At 39.1% G+C, this 26,463-nt stretch overlaps 1 protein-coding gene across 1 annotated transcript; it reads left to right on the top strand.

Annotated features, from left to right (window-relative positions):
• Positions 1–219: 219 nt before the first annotated feature.
• On the top strand, positions 220–6,603 carry LOC147641238 (uncharacterized). Its single transcript, XM_086819423.1, has 9 exons — positions 220–1,343; positions 1,578–1,735; positions 2,337–2,518; positions 3,591–3,875; positions 3,962–4,020; positions 4,739–4,775; positions 4,890–4,961; positions 5,042–5,318; positions 5,960–6,603. Exons 1-9 carry the CDS (start codon positions 1,217–1,219, stop codon positions 6,356–6,358), a joined length of 1,596 nt encoding a protein of 531 aa, XP_086675549.1. The 5' UTR covers positions 220–1,216; the 3' UTR covers positions 6,359–6,603.
• Positions 6,604–26,463: the final 19,860 nt, after the last annotated feature.

A 26,463-nucleotide genomic window follows, 5' to 3' on the forward strand; every position in this document is an offset into this window, starting at 1 on the left:
ATGCCAAACCAAAAGTTAGCAACTTTAAAAAGATGGCATGCCAAAGACGTGTGGAAACGTGGCAATGGGAGGGCACGTGGACGGAGGGCACGTAACGGTCAAATTCTTATGTTGACGCGTTGCTTCTTGGATTTGCAATCTCTGCTCGGCGACCCGCTACAGGACACCAAACCTGACTACCTCCTTAGAAACTCTGGAATATCTGGATTTAGGTGTGTCTCTCTCTCTCTCTCTCTTTCTCTCTCTCTCTCTGCGTGTAAGGCGCTCAGGGAAACACTGCGAACCTAGTCCTCACACACGCCACCCCTCCAGCCAGCTTATAACACACGTCGAAGAGAGTGCCCACCACCGCAATTTCGTAAATTTATCAGGATTCTCGCCACTAGGTAGTGCCCTTTTGTCATTTTTAAAAATCATTGTTTTTTACATTTTCAATCCGCGTTCAGCTGGCCTGCAAAGACCCCCTCCCCGGACTCTGTCAACCCTCGTAGTTGTCGTCGCCGGCTTAAGCGACGGCTATGGGCGGGCGGACAACTGAACTGCGGCCATTTTCGATTATCGACTTCTCATCGCACTGTTGAGAGAGAGAGAGAGCGAGAGAGACATATAGACAGACAAGAGAGAGGAAGAGAGACATAGACAAACAGAGAGAGGAAGAGAGAGAGAGAGAGAGAGGTACAATGTACGCACAGAGACAGAGAGAGATACAATGTACACACAGAGACAGAGATAGAAAGAGAGAGAGAGAGAGATCGCTTTGGCTCGTATCGAGACAGTCCTTTCCATTACACCTTTACTTAAATGCCAAGTTCCCCGTCCTTTCGTGTGTTTAACTACAGTGCGTTTTAATATTAATCAACTCTCCTCTTAGCTGTTTATTTGCGCTAAATTCGCGTTACAAGATAACACCTTTATTTTAACCAGATCTTACCTTCTCGAGCTCGTCTCTCTCCCCCATCCTTACATCGACCTAGTCCTTGCTAAATATAGTTTATATAACTCTAATTTTCTCAAATATATATATTCTCTCATCACGGTGTATAATATTTTGCAGCATTTCTCGGGAAAAATAGTGGTTGGCGTTTCACCTTCCCTCTAAGGGGCGTCTGTAACCCCAGTTTTGCCTCGTTTTTGGATTGGAACAATTGCAAGTTTCCACGTTTTTTGCCTCGTTTTGGCACAGAGAAAGAGGCTGAGGTTAACCCTATAAGGTAGGATGAAGCTGAATACGCACACTCGACTGGCAGTACCTTTACTGTGTTTCTTCTTCCTGCTGGACATCAACCCTTCAAGTGTAATTGCTGGCTGTTTAGGGAATGCAAAAACTCCATCACTTATTCAGGGTAAGAGCATTTCCTTCATTCTGCAATTTCGAGCAAACAGAGATCTCAGATAAAGGGCTATTTTTGTTCTTCTTAAAGGGAGAATTGAAGGGTTTTGCGAGTAGTCATTGATTTCTTCATTTTTGGTCGAATAGTGTAGCGAATGCTAGGGTTATCTGCTGAATTATATGGTTAATCGGCACCAAGTTGAGAGGTGATTTAGTGGGCTCTTCATGGTTTCTTTTGTTACCTTAGAATGGCCTACGAGACATGGGCGCACGTTGATGCAAGCATCAAACGTTTCAACGGACTATCTGGTTCTGGCTCAAGATCGAACCGAAAGAAGGGATCCTCTCAACAATTTCGAAATCTACCGTCAAGGCTGGGACGTCCAAAACGAACATTATTGGGCAGTAGGTGTTTTGTTTCGTTGTAAAATTGGGATTTTTCTTGAATTATACTCAAATGGTCTCTCTCTCTCTCTCTCTTTCTCTCTCTCTCTCTCTGTGTGTGTGTGTGTGTGTCTCTCCCATTCATATAGTTGTTTGTGAATTTTGGGCGTGTTTTGGATCACTTTACTGTATTTAGTGTTTCATTAACTTAATCCAACTGTCTGATCCAAAGCTAAATTTATGTGTTAGATCATTTATCGGGATTAGATAAAAATAAACAAGAGAGTATTAGCGGCGGAGGGCAGCCGCAAGTGCTGAATTACCCGCGGTGAAAAAAAGAAATTATATACGAATAGATAAATACAGAGAGTTCTTAACGCCATAGCCAAGCAACGGACCATCACCATCTACAAAAGCAGTCGAAAAAAAAACACACTCCATATGGATGTTTTTTTTCTCATGAAAACAAGAACTTTTTTAAAAAAAATTTCTAAACATTAGACTACATACACATCAAGGTTTTTAAAAAACCTGGCTGATCTTTTTTTTTTCTCTCTTTTTTTTTTGGTTTTTTTTGTTTTTTGTTTTTTTTTGGGGGGGGGGGGGGTCTTTGAACTTGCAGTCAGTTGGGTATACTGGTGGCCCTGGTTTTGTTCTAGCAGCTGTGTGGCTGGTAATAGGGTTGGCCTACGTGTTGGTTCTCTGCTGCTGCTGCTGCTGCTGCAGACGCAGACTGAAGGGGTCCCATGAAGGCGGAAATTTCTTCCCTCTACTGTTCTTGCTTCTCTTCACGGGTGCTGCAGTGTAAGTAGTTCATCCCTTCTCCTTCAATAGTGCATCATCACAAAAGAAATTGAAGGTGAACCCCAGCACACTGTTCTTTTCATTGTGCGATTTCATTGTATGCACGCAGAGAGAGAGAGAGAGAGAGAGAGAGAGAGAGAGAGAGAGAGAGAGAGAGAGATTTGTTAACGTCTATGGATGTAGGCCAGGATGGCCTACGAGATCAAAGCGGTACTGACATGTGTAAAAAATGGAGAATGCTTATTGCATCCCCTAGATATCATAACAACGATTAAAAGAAATGGTAACGGAAGGTGAGCTGAGCATGTGAATATCACATTATAGGAACCATAGTTTGCTGAATTTTCTGCATGTTCTGAGTATTCTACCCTTGGAGGGTTGTGAGCTGGCTTTTTGTCAAGGCAAATGATGCAGGAGAACTGCATACTTTGAAGGGCTGTTGCCTAAGACACGTCTCTGATGTCTCTTTGAGTCCCTTGTGATCTCCTGTCAATGTCTGTGGTTCCAGAGATCCTTGGTTTGTGGGCGTTGATCCTGGGGCACTTAGATATCCGGAAGTTGTGACAAGGACTTCCTGTGTTGGGGGGTCTCTTGTGATTTGTGCTCTTGAGTGTCTTTATGTCTAGCTCGGCACTGGCCAGCATTCTGGAAGAATGATGTAAGCAACGTGTCACTGGTATCCTTATCTTCCGTGGCCTCTCATGAGTCTCTCTCTGTGACTCTGTATCTTGTGCAGGAATAGTGCCACATTTTTGATCCTCACATTCTTTGTCCCCTCAGAGGGGCCAAATCAGTGGAAGCAGCCTTGAATGGTATGCCAGAGAGAGAGAGAGAGAGAGAGAGAGAGAGAGAGAGAGAGCACTTAAGATTTCTCAGTTAGGAGCTTGATGAGAGAGAGAGAGAGAGAGAGAGACAGAGGCTGTTGGTATAGGTAGTCAATACTATCTCAAGGGTGCAGGGGAAGGAAACACATCCCATCCCAGTAGCTGTGCTTACATTCTGATAACAGCTTATAACATTTGTATAACAATCTTTAATTCTCTCACATTGAATGGTGGGTTTGTAAAAACAGGGCAGGTTGCGTATTTGTGTACATTGGCCAAAACAAGTCCCAAGATCAGCTCTCAGCTACATTAGACTATGTGGTTCAACAATCAAAAGACGTGGTCGTCCGACTGCGGAATACTTCCACAGTTCTTTCAAATGCCCAATCATTAGATGTTCTGAATTATGCTCTGCCGGCTTCTAAAAAGACACAGATCCAACAGTTGGACTCGCAGCTGACAGTTGCCGCAAACAACCTGGAAACGAAAACACAGGAGAATGCAGACAACATAACCTCTGTTTTGAATAAAGTGTAAGCATGCTTTCTCTGCAATTCTATCTTGAACGTGAATGTACGGATGAGGTGGTGGAACTAAAATTCTTCTGCATGCTTTGCAGGCGCCTTGCTATGATAGTGGTTGCTGGAGTAATGCTTCTTTTGGTTCTCCTTGGATTTTGTAATCTCTCTCTCTCTCTCTCTCTCTCTCTCTCTCTCTCACTTTGTGTGCGCATGCACGTGTGTAATCAGTTGAAATCTCACAACCTAGCACTTTTTCAAGGGCCTCTGCTGGGCTCAATTTTCCCTCTTCTCACCTTCCCTGGTAGGTTGTTGTTATCATTGTGGTTCTGGATCATTGTGGTTCTGGATCATCTGTGGCCTCTTAAACTGCTCTGGCTCTTATGTAGCAAGCTTCCATTTGTCAACGTATGGTTATAATACCAACACTGCTGCTCTTCCCCAAGTAACAGCAGATAAAGCAGCAGATGGAGCCTAACTGAGGTCCAATGTCGATTACTCGGGCAAAAGCGAAGGGGCCAGCAGGGACAAGATTCCTTGCATTCTAGGCTAGATCAGATGGGGTTTGATTTTTACAGTTTAGGTAGGTGGAGATGCCACTATCCAGAATGGTGAGATTTGTCTTTAAATTAGGGACCCATTTGCAAGTTCATGATTGTGTTCACATCCTTAATGGCACGTTGCAATTCACGATGGTGTCTCCTGAGTCCTCACTTCCTACAAATCTAAGACCTGTTGACATGCACTGTAAGAACTTTTTGGCAAAAGCGTGTGCTCTGAGGTTCTTGTATTCCTTTTTTAATGAGATGAACATTTTCTTGCAAAGAAGCCATCTGTGTTTGCTTTTGCATCTCTAATGGCCTTTGTTTTATGTGCAGTGTTCTCTACACTTGGAATCACACCCCTAATGTACTTGTAAGTGCTCTATTATGTTATGTTTGATCTTTCAAAATTCTTTGGAGTGTGTTTGAAACCGCTTAGGCTTCAGAGGCTGAAAGGATGTGTCATAAGTTGTTTATCATGATGCAGGTTGGTGTTTGTGGTCTGGTTTCTTGTTGCTGGCACTTGGCTTTTATGTGGGGTTTACATCATGCTGAATAAGTGAGTGCAATCTCTATGTACAGCCTTGAGTTTAGTTGGCATTTAATGTGCAGAATACTAAAACTCAGCTTGGTTTACAGTGTTATTGGAGATACTTGCATTGCTATGCAAGAATGGGTTGCCAACCCCTCTGCCCAAACAAGCTTGCAAGACATTTTACCGTGTGTCGATATCAACACAACTGACAGGGCATTGGACCAAACAAGAGATTTAACAAATGATACAGTTACAGGTGTCAACAATGCTATCGCCACCTCTCTGAACAATGGCTCTTCGCAAGGCATGCCTCTGATGTGCAATCCTTTGCAGCCAAGTCTATCACCAGCTGGCTGTATCGACATAGCAAGTGCTTCTCAGGTGAGAATCTGGCATCCTTGAACTTAGGCACTGCTCCCGTTTTGCCTGGCCACATGCGTTGCTTGTCCATTACACCGATTGGGGGAGGGTGCGTGTATATGTGTGTGTTCTGACTGGAGGGGTCTATGTCCTGGTCTTGCATTGTGGACTGTTGAGTATATATGCTCGTCGGTGCATGCTTGTGTGCATGTGCATGTAAAGGCTCTCATTTGTCAGAGGGAGGGGGAAGGTTTGTGTGTTTTCAGACTGCAGTAGCCTCTGTTGGGGCATTGCATTGCCAGCAGTTGACTGAAGGGAGATATGTGCGTGGGTGCATACTTTCTGCCTGTGAATGTAAAAATGCTGTCATTTCTTGAGGAGGGAGGGGGAAGGGGTGTGTGTGTGTTCAGACTTCAGTAGTCTATTTGTTTGGTCCTGGCATAAGTTATAACGTGGGTTTAATTGAAAGAACATGTGAGGTCTGAACCAGCCATGAAGATCGGTAGGCTCTGGGCACATACTACTGTAGTGTGAATTTCTCCCATGTAATACTACACAAGAGGGCTAAGCATTCTCATCTTCAAGTAGAAAAACAACAGTTATATTATTTTATTCTTTCCCATGTACATGATAGGTCATATTTTCATCTTCAATGGCTGCAGGACTGGTTACCCTATGTATGTAGCAACACCTCAAGTAGTCAGGCTTGTCGATTGGGAGGCAAGTTGACGACGCAGATATATGACCAGCTCAACAAGTCAATGGCTGTGTTAAATGGGCTCAATGACAACATCCCTTTCCTGTTGGATTTGGCGAATTGTCAGTTTGTGCGGCAGGTTTTCACGGAGATCCGTGAACAGCATTGCCATCGGCTCCGAAAATACATCAAATGGCAGTACATAGGGCTAGCTCTCATCTCCGGAGGCTTCATGTTTTCAATCTTGTTTTGGATAGTCTTCAGCAGAAGAAGAAGGCACAGGTTTTTCCACCACCATTCTGCAGAACCCCAAAACCCCCAGTTTATTTCCAGCACCCAGCAAACACAGTTCAAGGAGGCGTGATGTTCTTAGCTCTGTTTCTTTCTTTCTTTAAAACAAAAAATCAACAGTTTGTCACAAAATCATCTCCAAATAATCATTGTGATTTCACCTTGTGATTACCATCTTAGTGCAGATAATCCTGAAGACTTTTTTTAATAGAGTTTTACCTTAACGTGAGAAGTTATATTGTAAAAATGTACGACATTAGATTTGTTCATTGTGCTTTATTGTGCACAGCCTTGAATATATTAGTTTTTTAGTTTGCATTTTGCTGGATCAATTTCTCTGGGATTTCTTTTAATGTTGCTAGATGATGCAATTGATAAGTTTGAAACTAAAAATATCATGGAACATCATTTTGAAGCATGAACAATCGTTTCAAGTTTACCCAATCCTTTTTTGTAATATGGTCAATTCTCCAAATCACCAAGTTATTTGAAGCACTTTAGAGGGCTTCAATTCAAACCTTATATAGAGAAGGCCTCTTGGAAAGTAGGGTTGCAAAGGAAGGCCATACCATAGAAGGCTACTATTTTGAGAATTTCTCTAAATTCTAGACCAACATATATATTTTCAAGGTCAACCTTCAGCCCTGCCCTAATTAAATGCACTTGCTAACAAAGCCTGAAAACTTGGTTCGAAATGATGCCTTTTGAGTGGTTTTTTTTGTTGGTACCTAGGTTCCTCTTTTTGCCTCTGATTTAATTAGGGCTTCATTAAAGAAAGCCATGATGTGGGAACTCCCTCATAGCTTGTTGTATGTACCATTGTAGGCTTTTTGTGAACACTGGTACACATGCACCATTAAAAACAACTTAAAAAATTCACTAGTAGAAAACAGTTTAATTCTGCCATCTTCCTCTTTACCTCTCTATGAAGAGAGATCAACAGCTTCCTCTTTGACCACCTAAAAAAAGGAAAAAAGCAGAAAGCTATTAAAGAACCTTCACTAGTTCCTGTCCATTCTACCACACCCAGTAGTTCAATCCTACAATTTGTAAGGGAATCCATGCAATTATTAAACCAAAACCTTGCAAGGTAAAAGAGACCAAGCTAGACCTGTGGGAGCCAGAAAGGCTAGAATTTTGACCCCCATGAAACCAAAAGAGCCATAGTTGGAAGGAGAGGCGTGGTATTAGACTACCATTTTGACAAACTCTGCAACCCACCAAACCATGTCAGTACATGGATAAATCTAAGTAAGCCAAGAAGGGGCACAAGGACTCCTTTTGTAACAAAATTCTCTTGGCCTTCAGAAGCTACAATTCTAGTTACAAGTTCAGAAAGTACACTACAGAGGTGAGCACAGGTGCAGATGAGGCAGAGTACACACACTCACTTATTATTTGTTACCTGCTTGGCCCCTTCATCCTAGTAGTTGGTTGACATTGCAAAGGGCATACTTGAGGCAGTAGATTAGCTCATCCTTTCCCTTGTTTAATGGAGAAACAAAAGCTAGGAGTCGTCTTATTGAAACTTATAGTTAAGATGAGGGGGGTTTTGACATAACACTCACTTATGATGAGGGGGATTTTGATATAACACTCTTGGCAAGCAAAAGGGGACAAAACAAGAATAGTGTCATGGAACTAGCTTGCTATCTGTCATGGAATTAGCTTGCTATCTGTCATGCAACTAGCTTGGATAGACCTTTTAAACTATCATTGCTTGTTGCAAGATGAATCATTATATACAAATTAGTAGACTTTGATACATGCACCCAATTTTATGAGAGGAAGGTAGCTTTTTGATGGATGATAATATTTAAACCATTTATGTGGAAAACAACAAGTATGGTTAATGAGTATTTGCTAATATTTATGCATTGGAATACATAGATAATTCATGAATTAGAGAGTTATCTATGCATATCCGACATGTATGATTAACTAGTGCTATTTATGCATTATTGAAATACATAGATAGTTTATGAGTTGGAGAGTTATCTAAATACTTCTTACAAGGTTGATGGGTAGACTTGATTTTTATAATATCCATTTGATTGCTTTGACAAATTACCAGTACACAATGATGTGCTAATAACCATTCCATGTGTGGTTTGATTTGAAAATATCAAAAAGTAGTTCTATAATGCAATGATATATTAATAGTGTTTGATTTTTTAGTGAAAGCATAATTGGATGACCTCAAACAAGGCAAGATAGAGCCTAAAATGGTAGATGTAAATCGATGCTTCACAGTTGTCATGATTGACTCCGTGGGTTAAGAGATGGCTTAGGTAGGCTTTGCATCATGCAAAGTAGGCTATGTGTAAAAGTGTAGATGATAGACCTATATTAGACTAGGAAGATCTTTGTTACCCACTTCGTAGGTTGACATGGTTTCACCCACCCAACCACCATAAGGTGCTTTGCCATCTTACCTGCCAACCCACGGATGTATAGACGCCTAACGACATTGGACTTTATGTACATAGCTACTCATCACGACTAGACCTAGTGCCAATGGACTATTAAGTTTTTTTCAGCCTAGTGTGAAAGGTAGTCATTTATATATAAGTGAATTTTGACATTAAACAATACACATTCATTCTCTTATAATAAAGGTAGTGTGAAAGGTAGTCATTTATGTATAAGTGAATTTTGACATTAAGCAATACGCATTCATTCTCTATAATAAAATACTTGTGGGCTCTCCCTCTTCCCTACTCTCTTGCTTGCTTGTATTGTGTTAGATACTTGCATGCTAGATGACTGCTTGCTTGAATAGGTTTGATTGTAGGCTTCTCTCTCTCATTAGCTCCTTCTCCATCACACTTTGTCATGAAGCACTTTAGTGTGATAACAAAGTGAGAACGTGACGGACGGGCTAGCACAATCTCATTGGGAAGTCGCATTTGTGCTGCTCAAAGGCATGACCAAATGGCACATAATTCGGCAAAGGCTAAGGTAAGCTCTCCGCGACTTAAACATATTTGGTGCCGCTTTGATGAGGACTACCCTAGGACTTAGCTCCATTTCTCCATCCATTCCAAGCTATTGAGATCACACAATATTGTTGGGTGTTGATTAGGAAAGTCAATGGTTTGAAGCTTTGAATGTGTTAAATTTGTTGCTTTTGATTTTTAGTTAACCTTGTTTGCATTAGGGCATTCTAAGTTTCATACTTGGAAGGAAAAAACCATAGTTTCTTGGTAATTTGCATGACTTTGAAGCCCACAAGTCTTAGATTTCATTGCATTGACCCAACAAATAGCTTAGCAATTATGATTGGGAGTGTAACCCACTCCAAAAACATAAGCTTTGGGCCCCATTTGGTGTGGATTAGAGTGAAAAAGATAAATTTTGTTCATATATGTCATAAATTTTCCAGCATTTTTGGGTGGTAGCTTATAAGCATCTAAAAATAAAAAAACACTAAAAAAATGCTCAATCACATGAGAGAATCGCCGAATGGGGTAAACCATCGTAAGTTTTGATGAGACAGTCTCGGTGTCCTCCATCGAACTTGTGAACACATTTCTCAATTTAACCACTTTTCGTCCAACTCTTTGAATAACAATTCTGGTCTTTCAATTTCCAGTTTAGTCCCAAGATTACTTGTTCCTAATTTGATCATTTGTTGGCTAAGTTGAGTCTTAATATGTACCTTCACTAGACCAAGGCATTAGGTCTTTTATGCTGAGGTCTTAATTTCAGTATCTCAAACTTCTAGCTTTTCAACTAACTTGATGACTCCAAGGTAGATAAGCTCTCCTCATTTATCAGATGACAGCATCGCGGGTTAACTTATAAACATGCTTTAAAAAATTACTCCAAATTTCTCTCTAAGGCCTTAACATGCATTTGTATTAGTCCATATTCTATAAGGCCTTAACATGCATTTGTATTATCCATATTCTATGTCTAAAAATAGGATTTATATGCACAAATGGGCTCAAATTATCTTGGGCACATCCTAAATTATTAATTATCCTAAGGTTCTTAAATTAGAGGGTTTTTGTGCCTAAGGCTAAAAGGTCTTCCAAATATAAGACATAATTTCCTACCCATAGATGCTACAAGGATTTATCTAAATGAACATGCTTTAATAATATACCTCAACTTGATATAAGTCTTTCGACTAGGATAAAATATTAATTGGAAAGGGAGACTAGATCAATAAGTTGCCCATCTAATAAACACTAAAAAATAATATACAATAAGGTCAACTTAAAGGTTTTTACCCATCTAATAAACACTAAAAAAAATCTACAGTAAGGTCAACTTAAAGGATTTTACTCATTTAATGGTTACCTTAAGCAAAACATCATAAAGTCTTGATTTAATTTCATTTTCTTATTTATTGTAATATGTAAAAAACTAAAGAATTGAAATAACAAGGAATTTACAAATACAAGGGTTTAATTACATCAATGGTACATGTGTACTTGAGAAATTTTTAAAAAAATGACTAAGGGATACCTGTTAGCAAGGATGCTTAGACTTGATTTTGATGTGCTTTTTAGGTGTTGTAGAAGGAAGTCTCCAACTCTCCCAAAAAGCCATGAATTTTTTGCCTCAACTTTTGTGTCCACACGAGCTTCCACAACAAGTGTAATAAATGCCTAGAATTGAAGGTAAATAGTACGTAGTCTAAATAAAATAGGTAGTACACATTGTAAGAAGACTAGATAGCCTTACCAGACCCACTTGTCACTCCTCAACCAACTCCAATTCTTTCCTGCCAAAACCCATTATTGACTGTGTAGTATAGACTCCAACAATGCCATATCCACCTCCATTATTACCACCTCTAGTATTACCACCTTAACAAGTTCCTCTAAGAACCACACTCGTGTAATAGTACTCGTTGGATGACTTGCAGAGATAGAAACCGAGGAACACTAGAGCTATGAGTCTTACAAACAACAAGACCCATACGAGTAGTAATATGATCCCTATTTGGGTATCTTCAACAGACTCTAGCTGCCATAGAATATGCCTCTTATTCGAAGCCATGGTACAACAAGTGAGATACCTCAACAACATGGTATGTAGGTCCTATCGTCGATGATGCAATGCTTTTGATGTAAAGGCCCACACCATCGTATTGTGGACTACACCAAATCCCCCAAGTTACCCAAGCACTCTAAATCCCGTGTCGAATCCGAATGTCATTCCTTATGGAGGAAAGTGCTACAAGTGTGGATATGACCATGCTTATAAGGATTATCCCAAATTATAACATAGTGAAAATTTCCTTAGTGGGAAGAAGCATCCAAACACCCACTTCAACAAGCCTTAACTTGTTGAGTATCATGAGGACTTAATCATAGAGTCCCCCTGAATGCCATCACAAGGCTCTAAGAAAAGATAAGGGAAGTAGCCAAGGGATAATCCAAGGCTGCCAATAAGTAAAAAGCTCAAGATTTAACCTTGAAACAAAGAAGCTACCAAAGAGCTTGAGGTGTAAGAGGACCAAATTTTGCAATAGCCCCTATAAGGCTAATGAACCAAGACCAAAGGTCCAAAGGCTACAATAGCCCCTAAAAAGGCTACTAAACCAAGACCAAGGTTAAGTTGGTTCAAATGAGAGATCTAGAGCTAAATCCCTTAAGTTAGCGAGCGATTCTTGCTCAAACCAGCAAGTCGCTCGCTCAAACCAGCTCTTCCCAAAGAGAATAAACCCATTGATTTTGCAAACCTTCTAAAGAAACTCAAAGAGTACCCTAACCCACTTTTGGAAGCCCAAGAGCTTGTAAGGAAGATGCATGCTGAATCAGAACCTATTCTCGAGCAAGTGGTTGAGTATAAACCACTAAACTTGCTTGAGCACATCCCTAAAGGAGAATGTTCTGTGACACATTGAGCACCCTCTTGGCTACCCAAAACTAAAGGACAACCAAAAGTGATGCGGGACACTACTTTGAAAGGGCCAACAAACAACCAAAAGCGCATAGGGACACTATTTGAAAGTGAGGAAATGAACATTGTCTTACTTGGCATGTTGTTTATAAAGGAACATTGTCTTACTTGGCATGTTGTTTATAAAGGAACATAAGTCTCTTTGCAAGCTTGGACACTACTTTGAAAGTGATGAAATGAACACCATGTTACACTGTATCTGAACATCAGTCTCTCTGCAAGCTTGGACACTACTTTGAAAGTGATGAAATGAACACCATGTTACAATATCTCCACAAAATTGGATGGTGGTTCTAGTGTCAACATAATCCTACAATATTGTTACTTCAAGAGGAAGATCTATGAGACAAGTACCCAAGTACTTTTAAGTCCTACAACATTGGGGACAAGTACCCAAGTACTTTTAAGTCCTACAACATTGGGGACATAGTGGTACATGATGATAAGCCTAGGCGGAGAGGCTCATGCCTTGGTGAAGAACCTAAGCTAATATTTATCCAAAGACCTCACCCTTGTGTACGAAGGATAATTGTTAAACTTGCTCAAATAATTTCAAGACCTTTTTACCTTGAAATACATTGATATGAAGGGAATTCATCTACAAGTGGTGAAACACGCCATCCCTCCTCTCCATGACTCTTCATAAGACATAAAACCATCTAAACAGAGAGCATATCACATGAAACCCAAGAACATACAAATGGTGGATAAGCTTATCTTTGTGGGGTTTATGTATGAGATTAAGCACACCGAGTGTCACCGATAGTGATCATTCACAAAAGAACATTTCTGCCACACACTACTATATCCCCTACCTTATATGAGCTACATATTTGGAAAGAGTCATCAAAGCAGAGGCTTATAGCTTCTTGGATAGATTCTCAAGCTACAACCAAGCCATAATTGATCTAGCTTTTACAAGATAACATGTTCTATGGAGTGGAGAACCTACTTTTATTATGTCATGCCATTTGGTTTGATGAATGCCCCCACCACTTTCCAGTGCTTAATGTGTACAGCCTTTAAGGATCTCTTGGTAGATCCTAGAGATATTTATTGATGACCACGTAATCACAAAGTGGAAGGAGCATCTTTCTCATCTTAGACTTGTTTTTGAGAGATGTAGACTCAACCGCATCATCAAACCCACTTAAATGCTAATTTTGGCTTAAGCACAGTGTCCCCTTGGACACATTGTCACCAAGAATGACATCTCCATAGATAAGAAAAAGATTTGCATGATTACCACCACCCATGAATTATAAGGGGATGCAAAGATTCATGGAGCATGTAGGGTATTATAGAAGATTCATGTATACCATATATGCTAGATCCTTGTATAAGTTGCTTATTGTCTTTGAATGGACAAATAATGCCAATGGGCATTGAAATTTGGCAAGAGCTGTGTCGGCATGTACGTAGGCAAACCAAAGAGATATTTTCACAATTATCTAGGTTTAACCCCTCTTTGATGTTTATTTGGGGTTTTTGATTTGATAGGATGATTAATGCACTTTTAATCTATGAAATGGCATGTTGAGCATGGTGTTTCTACAAGGTTTAATGGTGAGATTAATACCTAGAATGAATCAAAAGTCAAAAATTTAGCAAATGTAAGAAGAAAGAGTTTGTATCAAAGGAAATGGAGAATACTTACTTGAGCACATACAACTTAAGCTTGAAGGGTTGCTCCATGATCCATTGCACCAAGGTAATCAATTAAACAACAAAACATGAGTTAATCAATACCAACTATTAGATTTGTATTCCAATCAGGCTATATCAATACTCAAATGTAAATTATAGCAAGGGACTCCTAAGCTCGAGAAATGCCCTAGAGAGAGAGAGACAAAATCTAACATCATCACACTATCACTCACACACACAATCGTCCAAGCAAGCATGCATCAAGTAGAAGAGAGCACACAAGCAAGCATCAATCACAAGAGCAAGAAATACTCAAACTCAAATGTGAGAATGGGATTATCTATTTTCTCATTAGTCATGCCCCAAAGTTTAAGCAAGATTGGAGAACTGTGGCTTCCACCTCAACTCATGTGCCAATAGCACTAATTGGAGCAGTCTTGGAAGAGTTTATGGATGTATAAATAAGTCCATGTATAGTGATCAAAGAAGACCCATCCATGGTGCCAAAACCCAAAGAGAGCCATGCATACACTCCCACCATGGTCCCATAACACCCCCATGCATCATGTTGCAACACTAACATGCTAGTTGAAAGGCCAAAGTTCAATCAAGTGCACCAACAAAGACGGTGGTGGGGGCAATGGCATTAAAGCTGTCATCCATGTATGGGCAAGCAATTTTTTGCCTCTTCACTCAATTTTTTGCCTCTTCACTCACTTACTGAGCCCATGCTAAAAAAATGGGAGATTGGGCTTTATATCTAGCGAGCTCTTGTATGGGCATAGAAGTTGACTTCTACGACAAAAAAGCACACAATGTACTACTTTGTACTTCTATGGTCATAGAAGTGTAAATATTTTTAAGAATCATATTTATAGAGGGTGTAAAAATAATCACTCTTAACTTATGAAATGCCACATAGTTATTCATTTATTTAGCTTAGGAAATACCACACAATTCTTTGTCATTGCCTAAGAAAGCCATCGATTTGATCGATCCACAATCTCAAAGGGCTTATATCTTTGAAAGTGACCACTCTATGGCCGTGAAAGTATTTGACCATACCATAAACATCTATTTGCTGGTGGAAGCTGAGACCTTCATTGAGATTGAAGATCTTTACTTTTCCACTGATTCTTAGGTGCTGATTCAAAGTTGTATCTCCATCACACTAGAGGAGGCTAGTTGTTGATCCCAGAGAGTACCCAGATGTAGATCACAGTAGTCCAACCTAAGTGGTGTACATCCTATCTCTCAATATGACCACCATATGTGGTGGGAATACATGGCTGCACCTAGAGAAGTTTGCATTGACCCTAAATACATGTCAATCAAAAGAAGGTGGTCTTAGCACAAGTTTCTACATGAAAGGAAAAGGGCCTGCCTACAACCTCCATTACATCCTCTCACTGCCATGAGGATGTTCCTTGAACACCACATCATAATTCAAAATTATCTTCTTTACCTCACAGTTGTATAGTCGGTAATCCTTTGACTCCATACTATACCCTAAGAAGATATACTTCCTACTTGGAATCCCACTTAGTTCTGGACGAGTCTAGAATATGCACAAAAATAGTGACACCCAAATGTACTATTCTCACCAGAGGAAGCCTCTTAAGGTGCCATGCCTTTCACTACATTTGTGTAACTCTGTTAAGGATATACACTAGAGTGTTAACTACCTTGGCCTAAAAATAATTCTACATTCCTTTTCCTTTGAGCATACTCCTCACCATGTCCATAACTATGTGGTTCTTGTGATTTTTATAACACTTTGTTGCAAAATATGAGTAACTACCAAATCCCTCTTGATCCCATGCTCCTTATATAAGATATTGAATTCACTTGATGTGAGTTCTCCTCCTCAATCTGTTTTGAAACTTCTTTATCCTCTTTTTTGTCTCATTCTCTACCAAGCTATGCCATATTTTAAAATTTCCAAAAGCTTCAGCCTTATCTCAAATAAAATCAGCCAGATTTTCCTATTGAAGTCTTCAATGATAGTAGCAAGAAGTAGGAAAAAACACCCTAAAAGCTTTAGCCTTATTTCAAATAAAATTCTTTGTACAACACACATTCATAGTCTATCTATCATCGCATTGTTTGCTCTCTTGAGATTCTCTACTCTGTGTGTGTGTGTGTGTGTGTGCGCGTATTCCTACAACCCTATTTCAAGCCATATTTGGTAGTGATGTGTGTGATCACACTAGGACCAGCCGGGCACTTTTTCCCTCTTTATTAGGAGGATTTCCCCCATGCTAATATACACCCATCTTGGGGTATACTTATCTTCTTTATACAATACACATTCATATTCTATCTATTATCTCATTGTGTGCTCTCTTGAGTTTCTCCACTGTGTGTGTATATTCCTGCAACCTTATTTCCAACATTTGGTATTAGAGCATATGCTCCTTACCCCTGTGTTGCCTACCCTTTACCCTGAGGCGCCTGTCTTCTTGAATCGGATTAAGAAACCCTTTTGGGAGAAGAAAGAAGTGTGCAATAATTTGTACTACAATTTGGCAATCAAATTTTCGTTTTGGGCACATTCTGGGGGCCATTCCTGTAGTTTTCATTTTTTTTACAGACAACTTCGGGAACCGGATTTGCGTTGTTCTTCATCTGATTCTGGAGTAGTTTTGTTAGATCTACTATAGAGATGGGCGTGCAGATACACAAGAAAGCATCAACACATAGACTCACCACGCCGGATCTAGTCTACAAGATACACTTCACAACGACATCGATCTCCACATCTTACGAGTAAAATTTCTACTCACTTTACTCTACATTTCTTTCATACACGTTTCTGGTCTCCATTATCACAGTAACAATCTTATTATTAGCCACCTTGGTTACATCAACACTTTGTAGGTTGTGTGTTTACTTGCTTGGGTATTATCAGAAATGGCAGAAAATGATGCATTTCAGATGTTATCCGCTGAGGGTAAGCTTGATGGGACAACCTACATGTTATGGTCCTATATGATGCGGCATGTATTGGTAGCCCCAAAGGGCTATGGAATGCTATGTTTGGTATTGAGAAACGTCCTGGTTCCTCTGATGAACATGATGTAAAAGGCACATTTGTAGACACAAAATCAGTTTCACACAAAATCAGTTTCACATGGTGCATTACCACAACATAGCATACCTCCTACATAGGAAAAAATAAAGTGGGATGGAAGAGATGCACAAGCACATGTGTTGCTTGCTTTTTCAATTAAGAGGAGTATCATTCCTCACATTCGATCATGTAGGGCTGCTAAACATGCTTGGGATGCACTTGCATCATTGTACCAGGTATGTAATGAAGCATGTGTTACCTATATACACAAGGAATTAGAGTCAGAGCATATGAATGAGGAAGACTCCATGGACAGTTTCCTTACAAAAATTAAGGATTTTTAGAAGTAGTTGGCTGGTGTTGATGAAATATATCATGATAGTTCATTGGTGCCTACTGTCTTGAATGCATTGTCGGACTCATATTAAGGTTTTTCTTCTACCATTAGACTCATAATGAAAGGAAATCCAAATGCCTTGAAGTTTGAGGAATTGGTTTCTATGCTCTTGCAAGAAGAGAAATCCAGGCAAAGTAGATCTGTCATGTGTATAAGAGATCATGCTTTTGTTGCTAGTCAACAAAGACGCAAAGGTAATCCTTTCCTCAGGCTAGCTACAAGCCAAAATCAGAGTTATCAGGCAAGCCTGCAGACAAGGAAGGCGACAAGACAAAGAAAAAGGGAAAAAGTAACTATTTCAAGAAACCTGGTCACTACATTAATGAGTATAGGAAATGGCTAGAGAAGGAGAAAGAGAAAGACTCAAGTATGGCTATAAAGCTAATGCATCAACATCCAATGTAGAAAACAAAGAATCTGCAAACTATGCAGATGATGATTGGGCTTTCATTGTACAATGCAGATATGACCCTTCACATAAGGATGTATACATGGTTGCAGATGCACATGTTTGGTATTTTGACAATGGTGCTAGTTTATGTCTCTTTGTATAAGGATGTATGTATGGATGTAGATATACATGATTGGTATTTTGACAGTGGTGCTAGTAAGCACATTACTTCTCATCGTAGTTTGTTCTCTCATCACTTGAGTGTGCTCCACAGGAAAACACTGTAACATGTGCAAACAACTTCTTGTATCTTGTAAAAGGAGTTGGTAAAAATATTCTCACTATTGGAAATGGTGAAACAATCATGCTTTCAAATGTATTATATGTACCATGGATCAAGAAGAACTTGTTATCTATCTCTGCCATAGTGGTTTTGTTTGAGAATGATAGATGTATTGTTCATGATCATAGTGAATGGTAAGGCAATTGTTACTTCTAGTACTTTGTCTCATGGTCTTTACAGGATAGATGCGTGTGAAAGACGAAGGCATGCTATATGTATAGTTTCTGCCTCAAAGGAAATGGGTGATGCGAAGCTGTGGCATGCACGCTTTGGTCACTTGAACTTTGGTAGTTTGCTACATTTGCATAAACATGACATGGTGTCTAAGCTGACACATCTTTAAGACCTTATCAAACATGTTTGTGAGAGTTGTATTCTTGGAAAAATGCAGTGTGGGCATCATTTCCCAAAGATAGTTCAATTAGAGCTGTCCAAAAATTGTAGCTTATACATAATGATGTAAGTGGTCCTATGAGGCCATTATCTATTGGGGGCTATCTCTATTTTTTCACATTCATTGATGATTATTCTAGACATACCTGGGTATATCCATTGAAATAGAAATAAGAGGTTGAAATGTGCTCTAGGCATTTTTCTCTATGGTTTAAAATGCTTCTATATGTAAGATTGGTATCCTGTGTGCTGATCGAGGGGGGAAGTATATATCTAAGGAGATTCATGCATACATGGTGGATCATGGGATAAAACACCAATGTACTGTGCCCTAAACACCTTAGCAAATTGGTGTGGCTGAAAAAAAATAGATCTCTCATAGAGATGGCATGTTATATGGTCAAAAGTCAAGAGTTACCTCATGGTTTCTGGCTAGAAGCAATCATGTGTGCAATATATGTTTTGAATAGGCTTCCTACAAAGGCTTTGCATACAATTACACCTTTTGAAGCTTAGAATGGTAGAAAGCCTCTGTGCCTCATTTATGCATTTTTGGTTGTCTTGCTTATGCACTTGTGCCTGAGCAACTTCGTAGCAAGCTTAATGATAAGGCTGTTAAATGTATTTTTGTGGGGTATAGCTCGGAAAATAAAGGTTACTGTCTCTATCATCCTGCTACCAAGAATATTCTTATGAGTAGAGATGTATTTGTGTGGAGGATTCAATTTAGCTCTTGCTTTCATGCAAAAAATAGCAAAATGTATGTTCACAGACATATTCGACACTCTCCTTCCATTGTTCAATGAAGGACACATTGATGTAGAGAATTTGGGTAATCAAAGAAATGTTGAAAATTAGCCCACACAAGTTACAAATCAGCATGTTTTTCAAGCCACAAATCAGCCTATTGATGATGAGGAAAATATGGATGGTGTAGTTGATGAGGAAAGAAGGGAAATTGAGGTGTCCAAAAGTATGCCAAAATGGTTGGTGCAAACACTACGTGACAGCAAATTGGCCACTCCTTTTCCTAGCAAAATACGTGTAGGCTCTCATCATGCATCTCTTATTGATGCTTATTGCCAGTTTGTGTGATGAAGAGGAACTTGTCTCCTTTGATGAAGAAAATGAATCTAAAAATTGGATCAGTGCTATGCAATTTGAGAATGATTCGATACTAAAAATGATACATGGGATTTGGTAGACTTTCCTCTTGGCAAGAAAGCCATTGGTATGAAATGGGCTCACAAGCTCAAATGTAGAGTAGATGGCAGTGTTGAGTGATACAAAGCTAGGCTTGTTTGCAAAGGGTTATGCACAAGAGAAAGGCATTGACTCTACGATGAAACCTTTGCACCCACATGTCATATGACTACCATGCAGACTATCATTGCATTTACAGTACATAAAGGTTATCAAAATGGAGATTTGCATGAGGAGGTCTATGTATCTCAGCCTCGTGGTTTTGTTCAGAAAAGTCAAGAATCAAAAGTATGTAGATTGAAGAAAGCTTTATATGGTCTTAAGTAGGCTCCTAGAGCATGGTACGAAAAAATACATGCATACTTGGTTGCACAGGGTTTTTGCAATAGCCCAATTGACACTACCCTCTATATTAAGGAGACTAAGGATGTTTTATTGGTGATTGTGTTATATGTTGATGACATGTTGCTCACAGGCCCTAATGATGATCATATGTTGCTCACAGGCCCTAATGATGATCATATGTTAGCTTTTATAGTAGTTGATTTAGAGAAGTTTTTTGAGATGTCAGATCTTTGACCGTTACACTATTATTTGGGTATTGAGTTTTGGTAGCGTAATGATGGAATTGTTATGCTGCAAAGGAAACACATAGATGCATTGTTAAAGAGGTTCAATCTTAAAGACTATAAACTTGTTGGCTACACCTATGGAGCCAGGTTTATGACTAAGGCTTGAAAATGTAGGTGACTCTTTTGATGCTGGCTTGTATTAAGAAGCTGTTGGATGCCTTATCTTTTTGTATAACACCAGGCTTGACTTTCATTATGTGGTCTTAATATTGAGTAGATTTATGTATAGCCTAGAGACAAAGCATTGGTAGTCAGTCAAATGGGTGTTCCATTACCTAAATGTCACTAAGCACTTTGGGTCGAGGGGGGTAAATCACAACTATATGCATTTTACAAACTTAGACTAGGATGGATGTTATGACACACGAGTGTCCATGAGTAGTTTTTACTTCGCCTTGGTGATTCATGTATATCATGGCTTAGCAAGAAGCAACCCACTGTGGCCACTTCTAGCTATGAAGATGAGTACATGGTAGCATTTATTACAGCTATAGTCAAGTGTGTTTGTTTGGCTCGGTGGCCTTATTTTGTTGATTTGGGTATTGGCGAGTTCTTATCCACTACCATCTTCATTGATAGTCAGAGCATTATGGCAGTTGCAAGAAATTCAATTTTTCATGCTCGCACAAAGCACATTGAGGTACACTATCATTATGTTAGGGAGATTTGATCTATAGGGGAAATCAGCTTGGCTTATGTGCCAACATATGACATCTTGGTAGATTTGTTCACAAAGACTCTCCCAAGAGAGAAGTTTGAAGCTTTTTGCAAAGCTTTGAAGTTACTTTCCTTTGGGGACTAGTTTGGGCTCCCTATCACGCCTAGCACATCTCTATACTTTTAGTGCCACCTCATCCCTTGTTTACATCATCACTCCGAGGGGGGATTTGTAGCCATATTTGGTGATGTGTGAACACACTAGGACCAGTCGTGGAATTTTTTCCCTCTTTAGGAGTTTTTTTTCCCGGTGCAAGTATACATCCATCTTGGGGTATACTTATCTTCTTTGTACAACACACATTCATAATCTATCTATCATCTCATAGTGTGCTCTCTTAAGCTTCTCTACTGTGTGTGTGTGTGTGTGTATTCCTACAACCCTATTTCCAACACCTTTTCCTTGCCTTTCTTTACATCATTTATAGAGAATGCAACATCACTACCATCTCTAGAGGGCTTTAAAACACATTTCCTCCTCTACTAGCATTGCACTAAACTCAAAAGTAAGAGGTGGGTTATGCATCTACATGTTTAGAGAGTTCCCTAAATTATCATACTTTAGGGACAATAATCTAATGCATTTTTATACTAGTTCTTCACTGGTCTTATTAGTGGTGCCCACTACATTTGATCTTGTAGATTTTTTATCCACATGTGATATAAATTGCTATATTTATTCTCCATCAGAATGCCTTTCAACTGCAAACCGATTCTTAAGGCTTGGAATCCTTGTCTGATTCCTCATCTCATATTACTGGTCCTTAAGAACTTGCCATGCTTTAGAAGCTATGTTAGTAGGTTGAAATAGGGTCATCAACACAATGGCACATAACATATCTGTATTCTTTTTCCTCCATAACAAAGCAAGAGCAGGGTAGTGGTCTAGTGGTATGATCTATAGTGGATCTATTGGATCTCGAGTAGGACTTGGCTATACATTAACCTTTGTGCGGTTTCTTGTAACTCATGAATTAAAAATAGAGACCTAATATAGAACTTCTAGAGAGTGTAATTTGTACCATCCAACTTTCCATGATCACCAAATGGTGGATAATGGGCACATGATCAGCTACTTTATTTGTGTTAGAAAAGCATTTTCTCAATACTCCACCTTTGTGTTGTCTATGTGGGTGATGACAAGATGATGTCTATTTTTCAAGGAATCCTTTATGAGAAGTAGCTGTTTGTGGTGGAGCACCCATGCAATTGATAGTTTTGTGGGTGTGCGACGACGAATGTTGTTTGTAGGAGACGGGTGCTCTATTTTGTAAGGCCTCCTTGAGGAGTAGCGATTGTGGTGAGTACCTGTGCACCTAGAAGTTTCTAATTTAGACACTGGATGGTGCCAAGTGTGGTCAGATGAGCTGACTTATGTAGACTTGGCACTCTGCCAAGTAAGATGCTTACTTGTGTGAGCTATGTGACCGTATTAGTGAGAGAAAATAGTAAACCAAGGACACATTGTTCTTGATTTGGCCTTATTTTGTGCATATCTCTTATGGGACATTGTTATATTTTAATATGGTCCTAGTTGGATGATTTGATCAGTTGGCTATTTTGGACCAAGTCGTGGGTTGGTTGATGTGGCCAACCTATATCCATGCTGACCCTAGATACTATAAATAGACTAGTTGAACAATGTTATTTTATCATTGTATTCATTGTGTTGTTCAAGCTCTCTTATAAGCAAGACATCCATCATCTAGATTTTGTTTAGATCACCATCAAATTTCCTTACCCGGAGCACTTAGGTGGATCAATTTGTAATCAAAATTTTGTAAGTAGCTAATATTGTTTACTCTCCACTTGTTTTTGTAATTCAATGCTTTGTATTGAGTTAATCCTACTTCTATTATTATAGATCCTTACATGTGTTAAACCCATTTTGGGTTAACTTAGCATCGCTCCATTATATATGAGAGATAGCACAATAAGTGTTATGAAACAACACTCTAAATGTTATAATTATGAGAATACCTAACTATGCCACAAAACTATGTAACTTGTAAGCATCTACTTCATCTTTCATTAAGTTTTGGGTGCCAAAGTGTGAATAAGGGCCAATTGTATAAATAACATTAGTATTATCTCCTTGCTCGCTTATGTGTCTATGGTATGTGTGAGAGAGAGTTGAGAGTTGAGAGGAGAGAGAGCTATATTCTTGGTGCATGTTCTTCTTATGCTTAGATTCTTGAATGCGAGAGTAGTCAGGAGTGAATTTCCTTGTATCCAGAATGAAAATCTCATGGTAAGATAGCTTGAGGAGGAGGTAAGAGAGTGATGCTATTTGTCTATTGCACTTTGTTTTGCTATCTATCTTTACGTTGTGATGCTATTTGTCTTGAGGAGGAGGTAAGAGAGTGATGCTATTTGTCTATTGCACTTTGTTTTGCTATCTATCTTTACGTTGTGCTATATTTTTATATAGTATTAGAGCTTAGATGCTCTTAGAAAAAATGGTGCATAAATTCTAGTATTTCTTTGCACAAAATACTAGGAGTGAAGGCTTCTACCTCTTTGTTGTGCTGGGGCTGCTCTACTGCACTAGTCCTATGCATTCATCTACTAGTCTTCACAGAAGGTAAGCTTGATGGGACAAAACACTCTCTAGAAATTTAAAATTGTAAAAAATATGACAAAAACCTCATTAGAAATGTTGTATGGGGCACATACCTTGTACATGCACTATGCACATAAAACCACACAAATGTCATAGATATATGGGAAAATGTGTTCAAAGGTTATTGTACATCATTACCATGATGTAAAAGGGTCAATTGGTAGCTCAAAGTCAACCAAAAGAGGTCGTGGATTCATCAGTAGGTGTGATTAGATCAGCCAGCTTGAATCTAGGAAGGCAGGTCACTTTCAGGTCCATGAATAAAGGAGGGAAGGTGGAGATGATTTAGATCAAGGTTTAACACCTAATATCATGTACTCTAGCCTATCTAAGAGGCTCACATCTAATGGAATTGATCAAGATTCTTAGCCTCCAATTATTCTATAAAGGAGGGAAGGTGGAGATGCTTTAGATCAAGGTTTAACACCTAATATCATGTACTCTAGCCTATCTAAGAGGCTCACATCTAATGGAATTGATCAAGCTTCTTAGCCTCCAATTATTCTATCATTTTGAGCATCATTAAGGTAATCATTTTTTATTAGTGTTTAATACTTGTGCTTAGCATCATTTCCCTTCAATCATGTGTTTAATCACCATATTTGATCCTCCATAGAAAATTTCAACTTGATATCAGAGCCTAGATTGATGGTTTCACCGTAGTGTTACTTATCTCGCATTATGAATAGCATAGGATTAGCATTAATCAAGTTTTAATCACTTTTTAGTGATTTTTTGCATAGTTGAAAACAACCCTCTGTTAGAGCTTCAATATCTTTGCATTCCTTCCACCATTGCCCAAGAACTTTTAGAGTATGCTTTAGCAACTTAAGGCGCATCTCCAACTCAAGGTGCTCAACAAAATTCACCGCCAACAACTTGAAATCGCCTTTTTTGCAGGCACCAATATTTCTAAGAAAAACCTAGATCTCGGCTTGAATATTGAGGTTTTTTGTGACCTCTCACTCTTGAGGGTTTTTCGATGTGCTGAATCCAATGGTGATGTTAATGTTTTCATTTGGTGCCTCCTTTTCTTCCCACAAATCACTATATTAATTGTTTTTATTATTTTGGAAAGCATATGTTATTCACTTGATTTAGCACCAATCTTTGGATTTGATCTTGCTTGTAAAAGGGTAGACACTGCCTCAAACACCAGAGGTAAGACAGCCTTCATCCAAAATCCAACTGGCCACCAAAGATTCACTGTCTATGGGCTTCAAAGGTCATGGCTTTCACACATGGGAAACTCGCATCAAACTAATACTCATGAAGAAGGGGCTCTTCAACATTGTCAACGGGAAGGAGAAGAAACTAAGGAATGTTTTGCTGAAGCACCTGCATGAGAAGTTCAAGACGACAAATCTCGTGCCATCATCACATTGGAGCTTGATTATACATGTATTCATCATGTGGATGGATGTGAAACTTCCAAGGAAGTTTGGGACCAACTCATAACTCTATTTGGTGCTCACTCTAAAGGTTCAAAGTTTGGCTTGCTCATTGAATTTTTTAAGCTAGACATGAAGCCTGGCACATCTCTAGCCTCACACTTGAACTACATGAAAGGTATCCTAACATAACTTGCAGGGATAGATCTTAAGATGTATGAAGATATCTCCATTGGTGTATTACTCAAGTCTTTACTTGAAGAATATGATCATGTAGTCACAACCTTGACTAACATGCCTGGACATTGAAGCTTCTCTTCTTGAGGAAGAGAGAAAACTAAAGACCAAGAAAATGGAGTCTTCATCATCTACTTTGCTTACTAAACATGCTCTTTATGCAAGATCTAACAAGAAAGGAAAATACAAAGGCAACTCTCACAAGGGCTACAACAACACTCTTGTTTTGTGACTTTTGTCACAAGCCTGACCATGAAGAGAAGAACTATTTTGGTAAGAAGAAGATGCAACGAGCCTATCTCATGGAAGAGATGCAGTTGAATGAAGACCAAGAGGGAAACAAGGATGAAGACAAGGGCCCCCATCATGAGGCCCTATCTATGACCTTTTCTGAACATTTATTCTAAAGTGCTATTGTAAGGCATTGCCTTATACACATGAGTTTCCTCTTCACTCATACATGTAGCCATGTCATTGTCACACTCTTCTAAAGTCATCCCATACCTCTTTTGGCATAACCTTGTATGGCATTGTCAATTAGACCATGCTCATGCATGTTATCACTGAGCATTGGGTAGTTAATTAGGCTCATGAGAGTCAGTATGACCAACTGTATCATTGGGTGAATTCAGTGTTTGAGGAGGGGTGTTAAAAATATGGCAAACACCTCATTAGAAATGTTGTATGGGGCACATACCTTGTGCATAGTGCACATACCTTGTACATGCACTATGCACATAAAACCACACATAAAACCACAAAAATGTCATAGATATATAGGCAAATGTGTTCAAAGGTTATTGTTTGTCATTACCATGATGTAAAAGGGTCAATTGGTAGCTCAAAATCAGCCAAAAGAGGTTGACATGGGTTCATTAGTAGGTGTGATTAGATCAGTCAGCTTGAATATAGGAAGGCAGGTCACTTTTAGGTCCATAAATAAAGGAGGGAAGGTGGAGATGATTTAGATCAAGGTTTAACACCTAATTGCAACTTAATATCATGTACTCTAGCCTATATAAGAGGCTCACATCTAATGGAATTGATCAAGCTTCTTCGCCTCCAATTATGCTATCATTTTTAGCATCATGAAGGTAATCATTTTTTATTAGTGTTTAATACTTGTGCTTAGCATCATTTTCATTCAATCATGTGTTTAATCACCATATTTGATCCTCCATAGAAAATTTCAACTAAAATCAATGCCATTCT

Source organism: Cibotium barometz, chromosome 2 (assembly GCF_041138505.1).
Source record: "Cibotium barometz isolate CiBa-2024 chromosome 2, ASM4113850v1, whole genome shotgun sequence".
Classification (NCBI taxonomy): Eukaryota; Viridiplantae; Streptophyta; class Polypodiopsida; order Cyatheales; family Cibotiaceae; genus Cibotium; species Cibotium barometz.

Coding starts and splice junctions, on each gene's coding strand:
- LOC147641238 (XM_086819423.1), top strand. CDS start 1,217: ATGAAGCTGAATACGCACACTCGACTGGCAGTACCTTTACTGTGTTTC. Junction 3,876..3,961: donor ACCTCTGTTTTGAATAAAGT/GTAAGCATGCTT, acceptor CATGCTTTGCAG/GCGCCTTGCTATGATAGTGG. Junction 4,962..5,041: donor GTTTACATCATGCTGAATAA/GTGAGTGCAATC, acceptor CTTGGTTTACAG/TGTTATTGGAGATACTTGCA.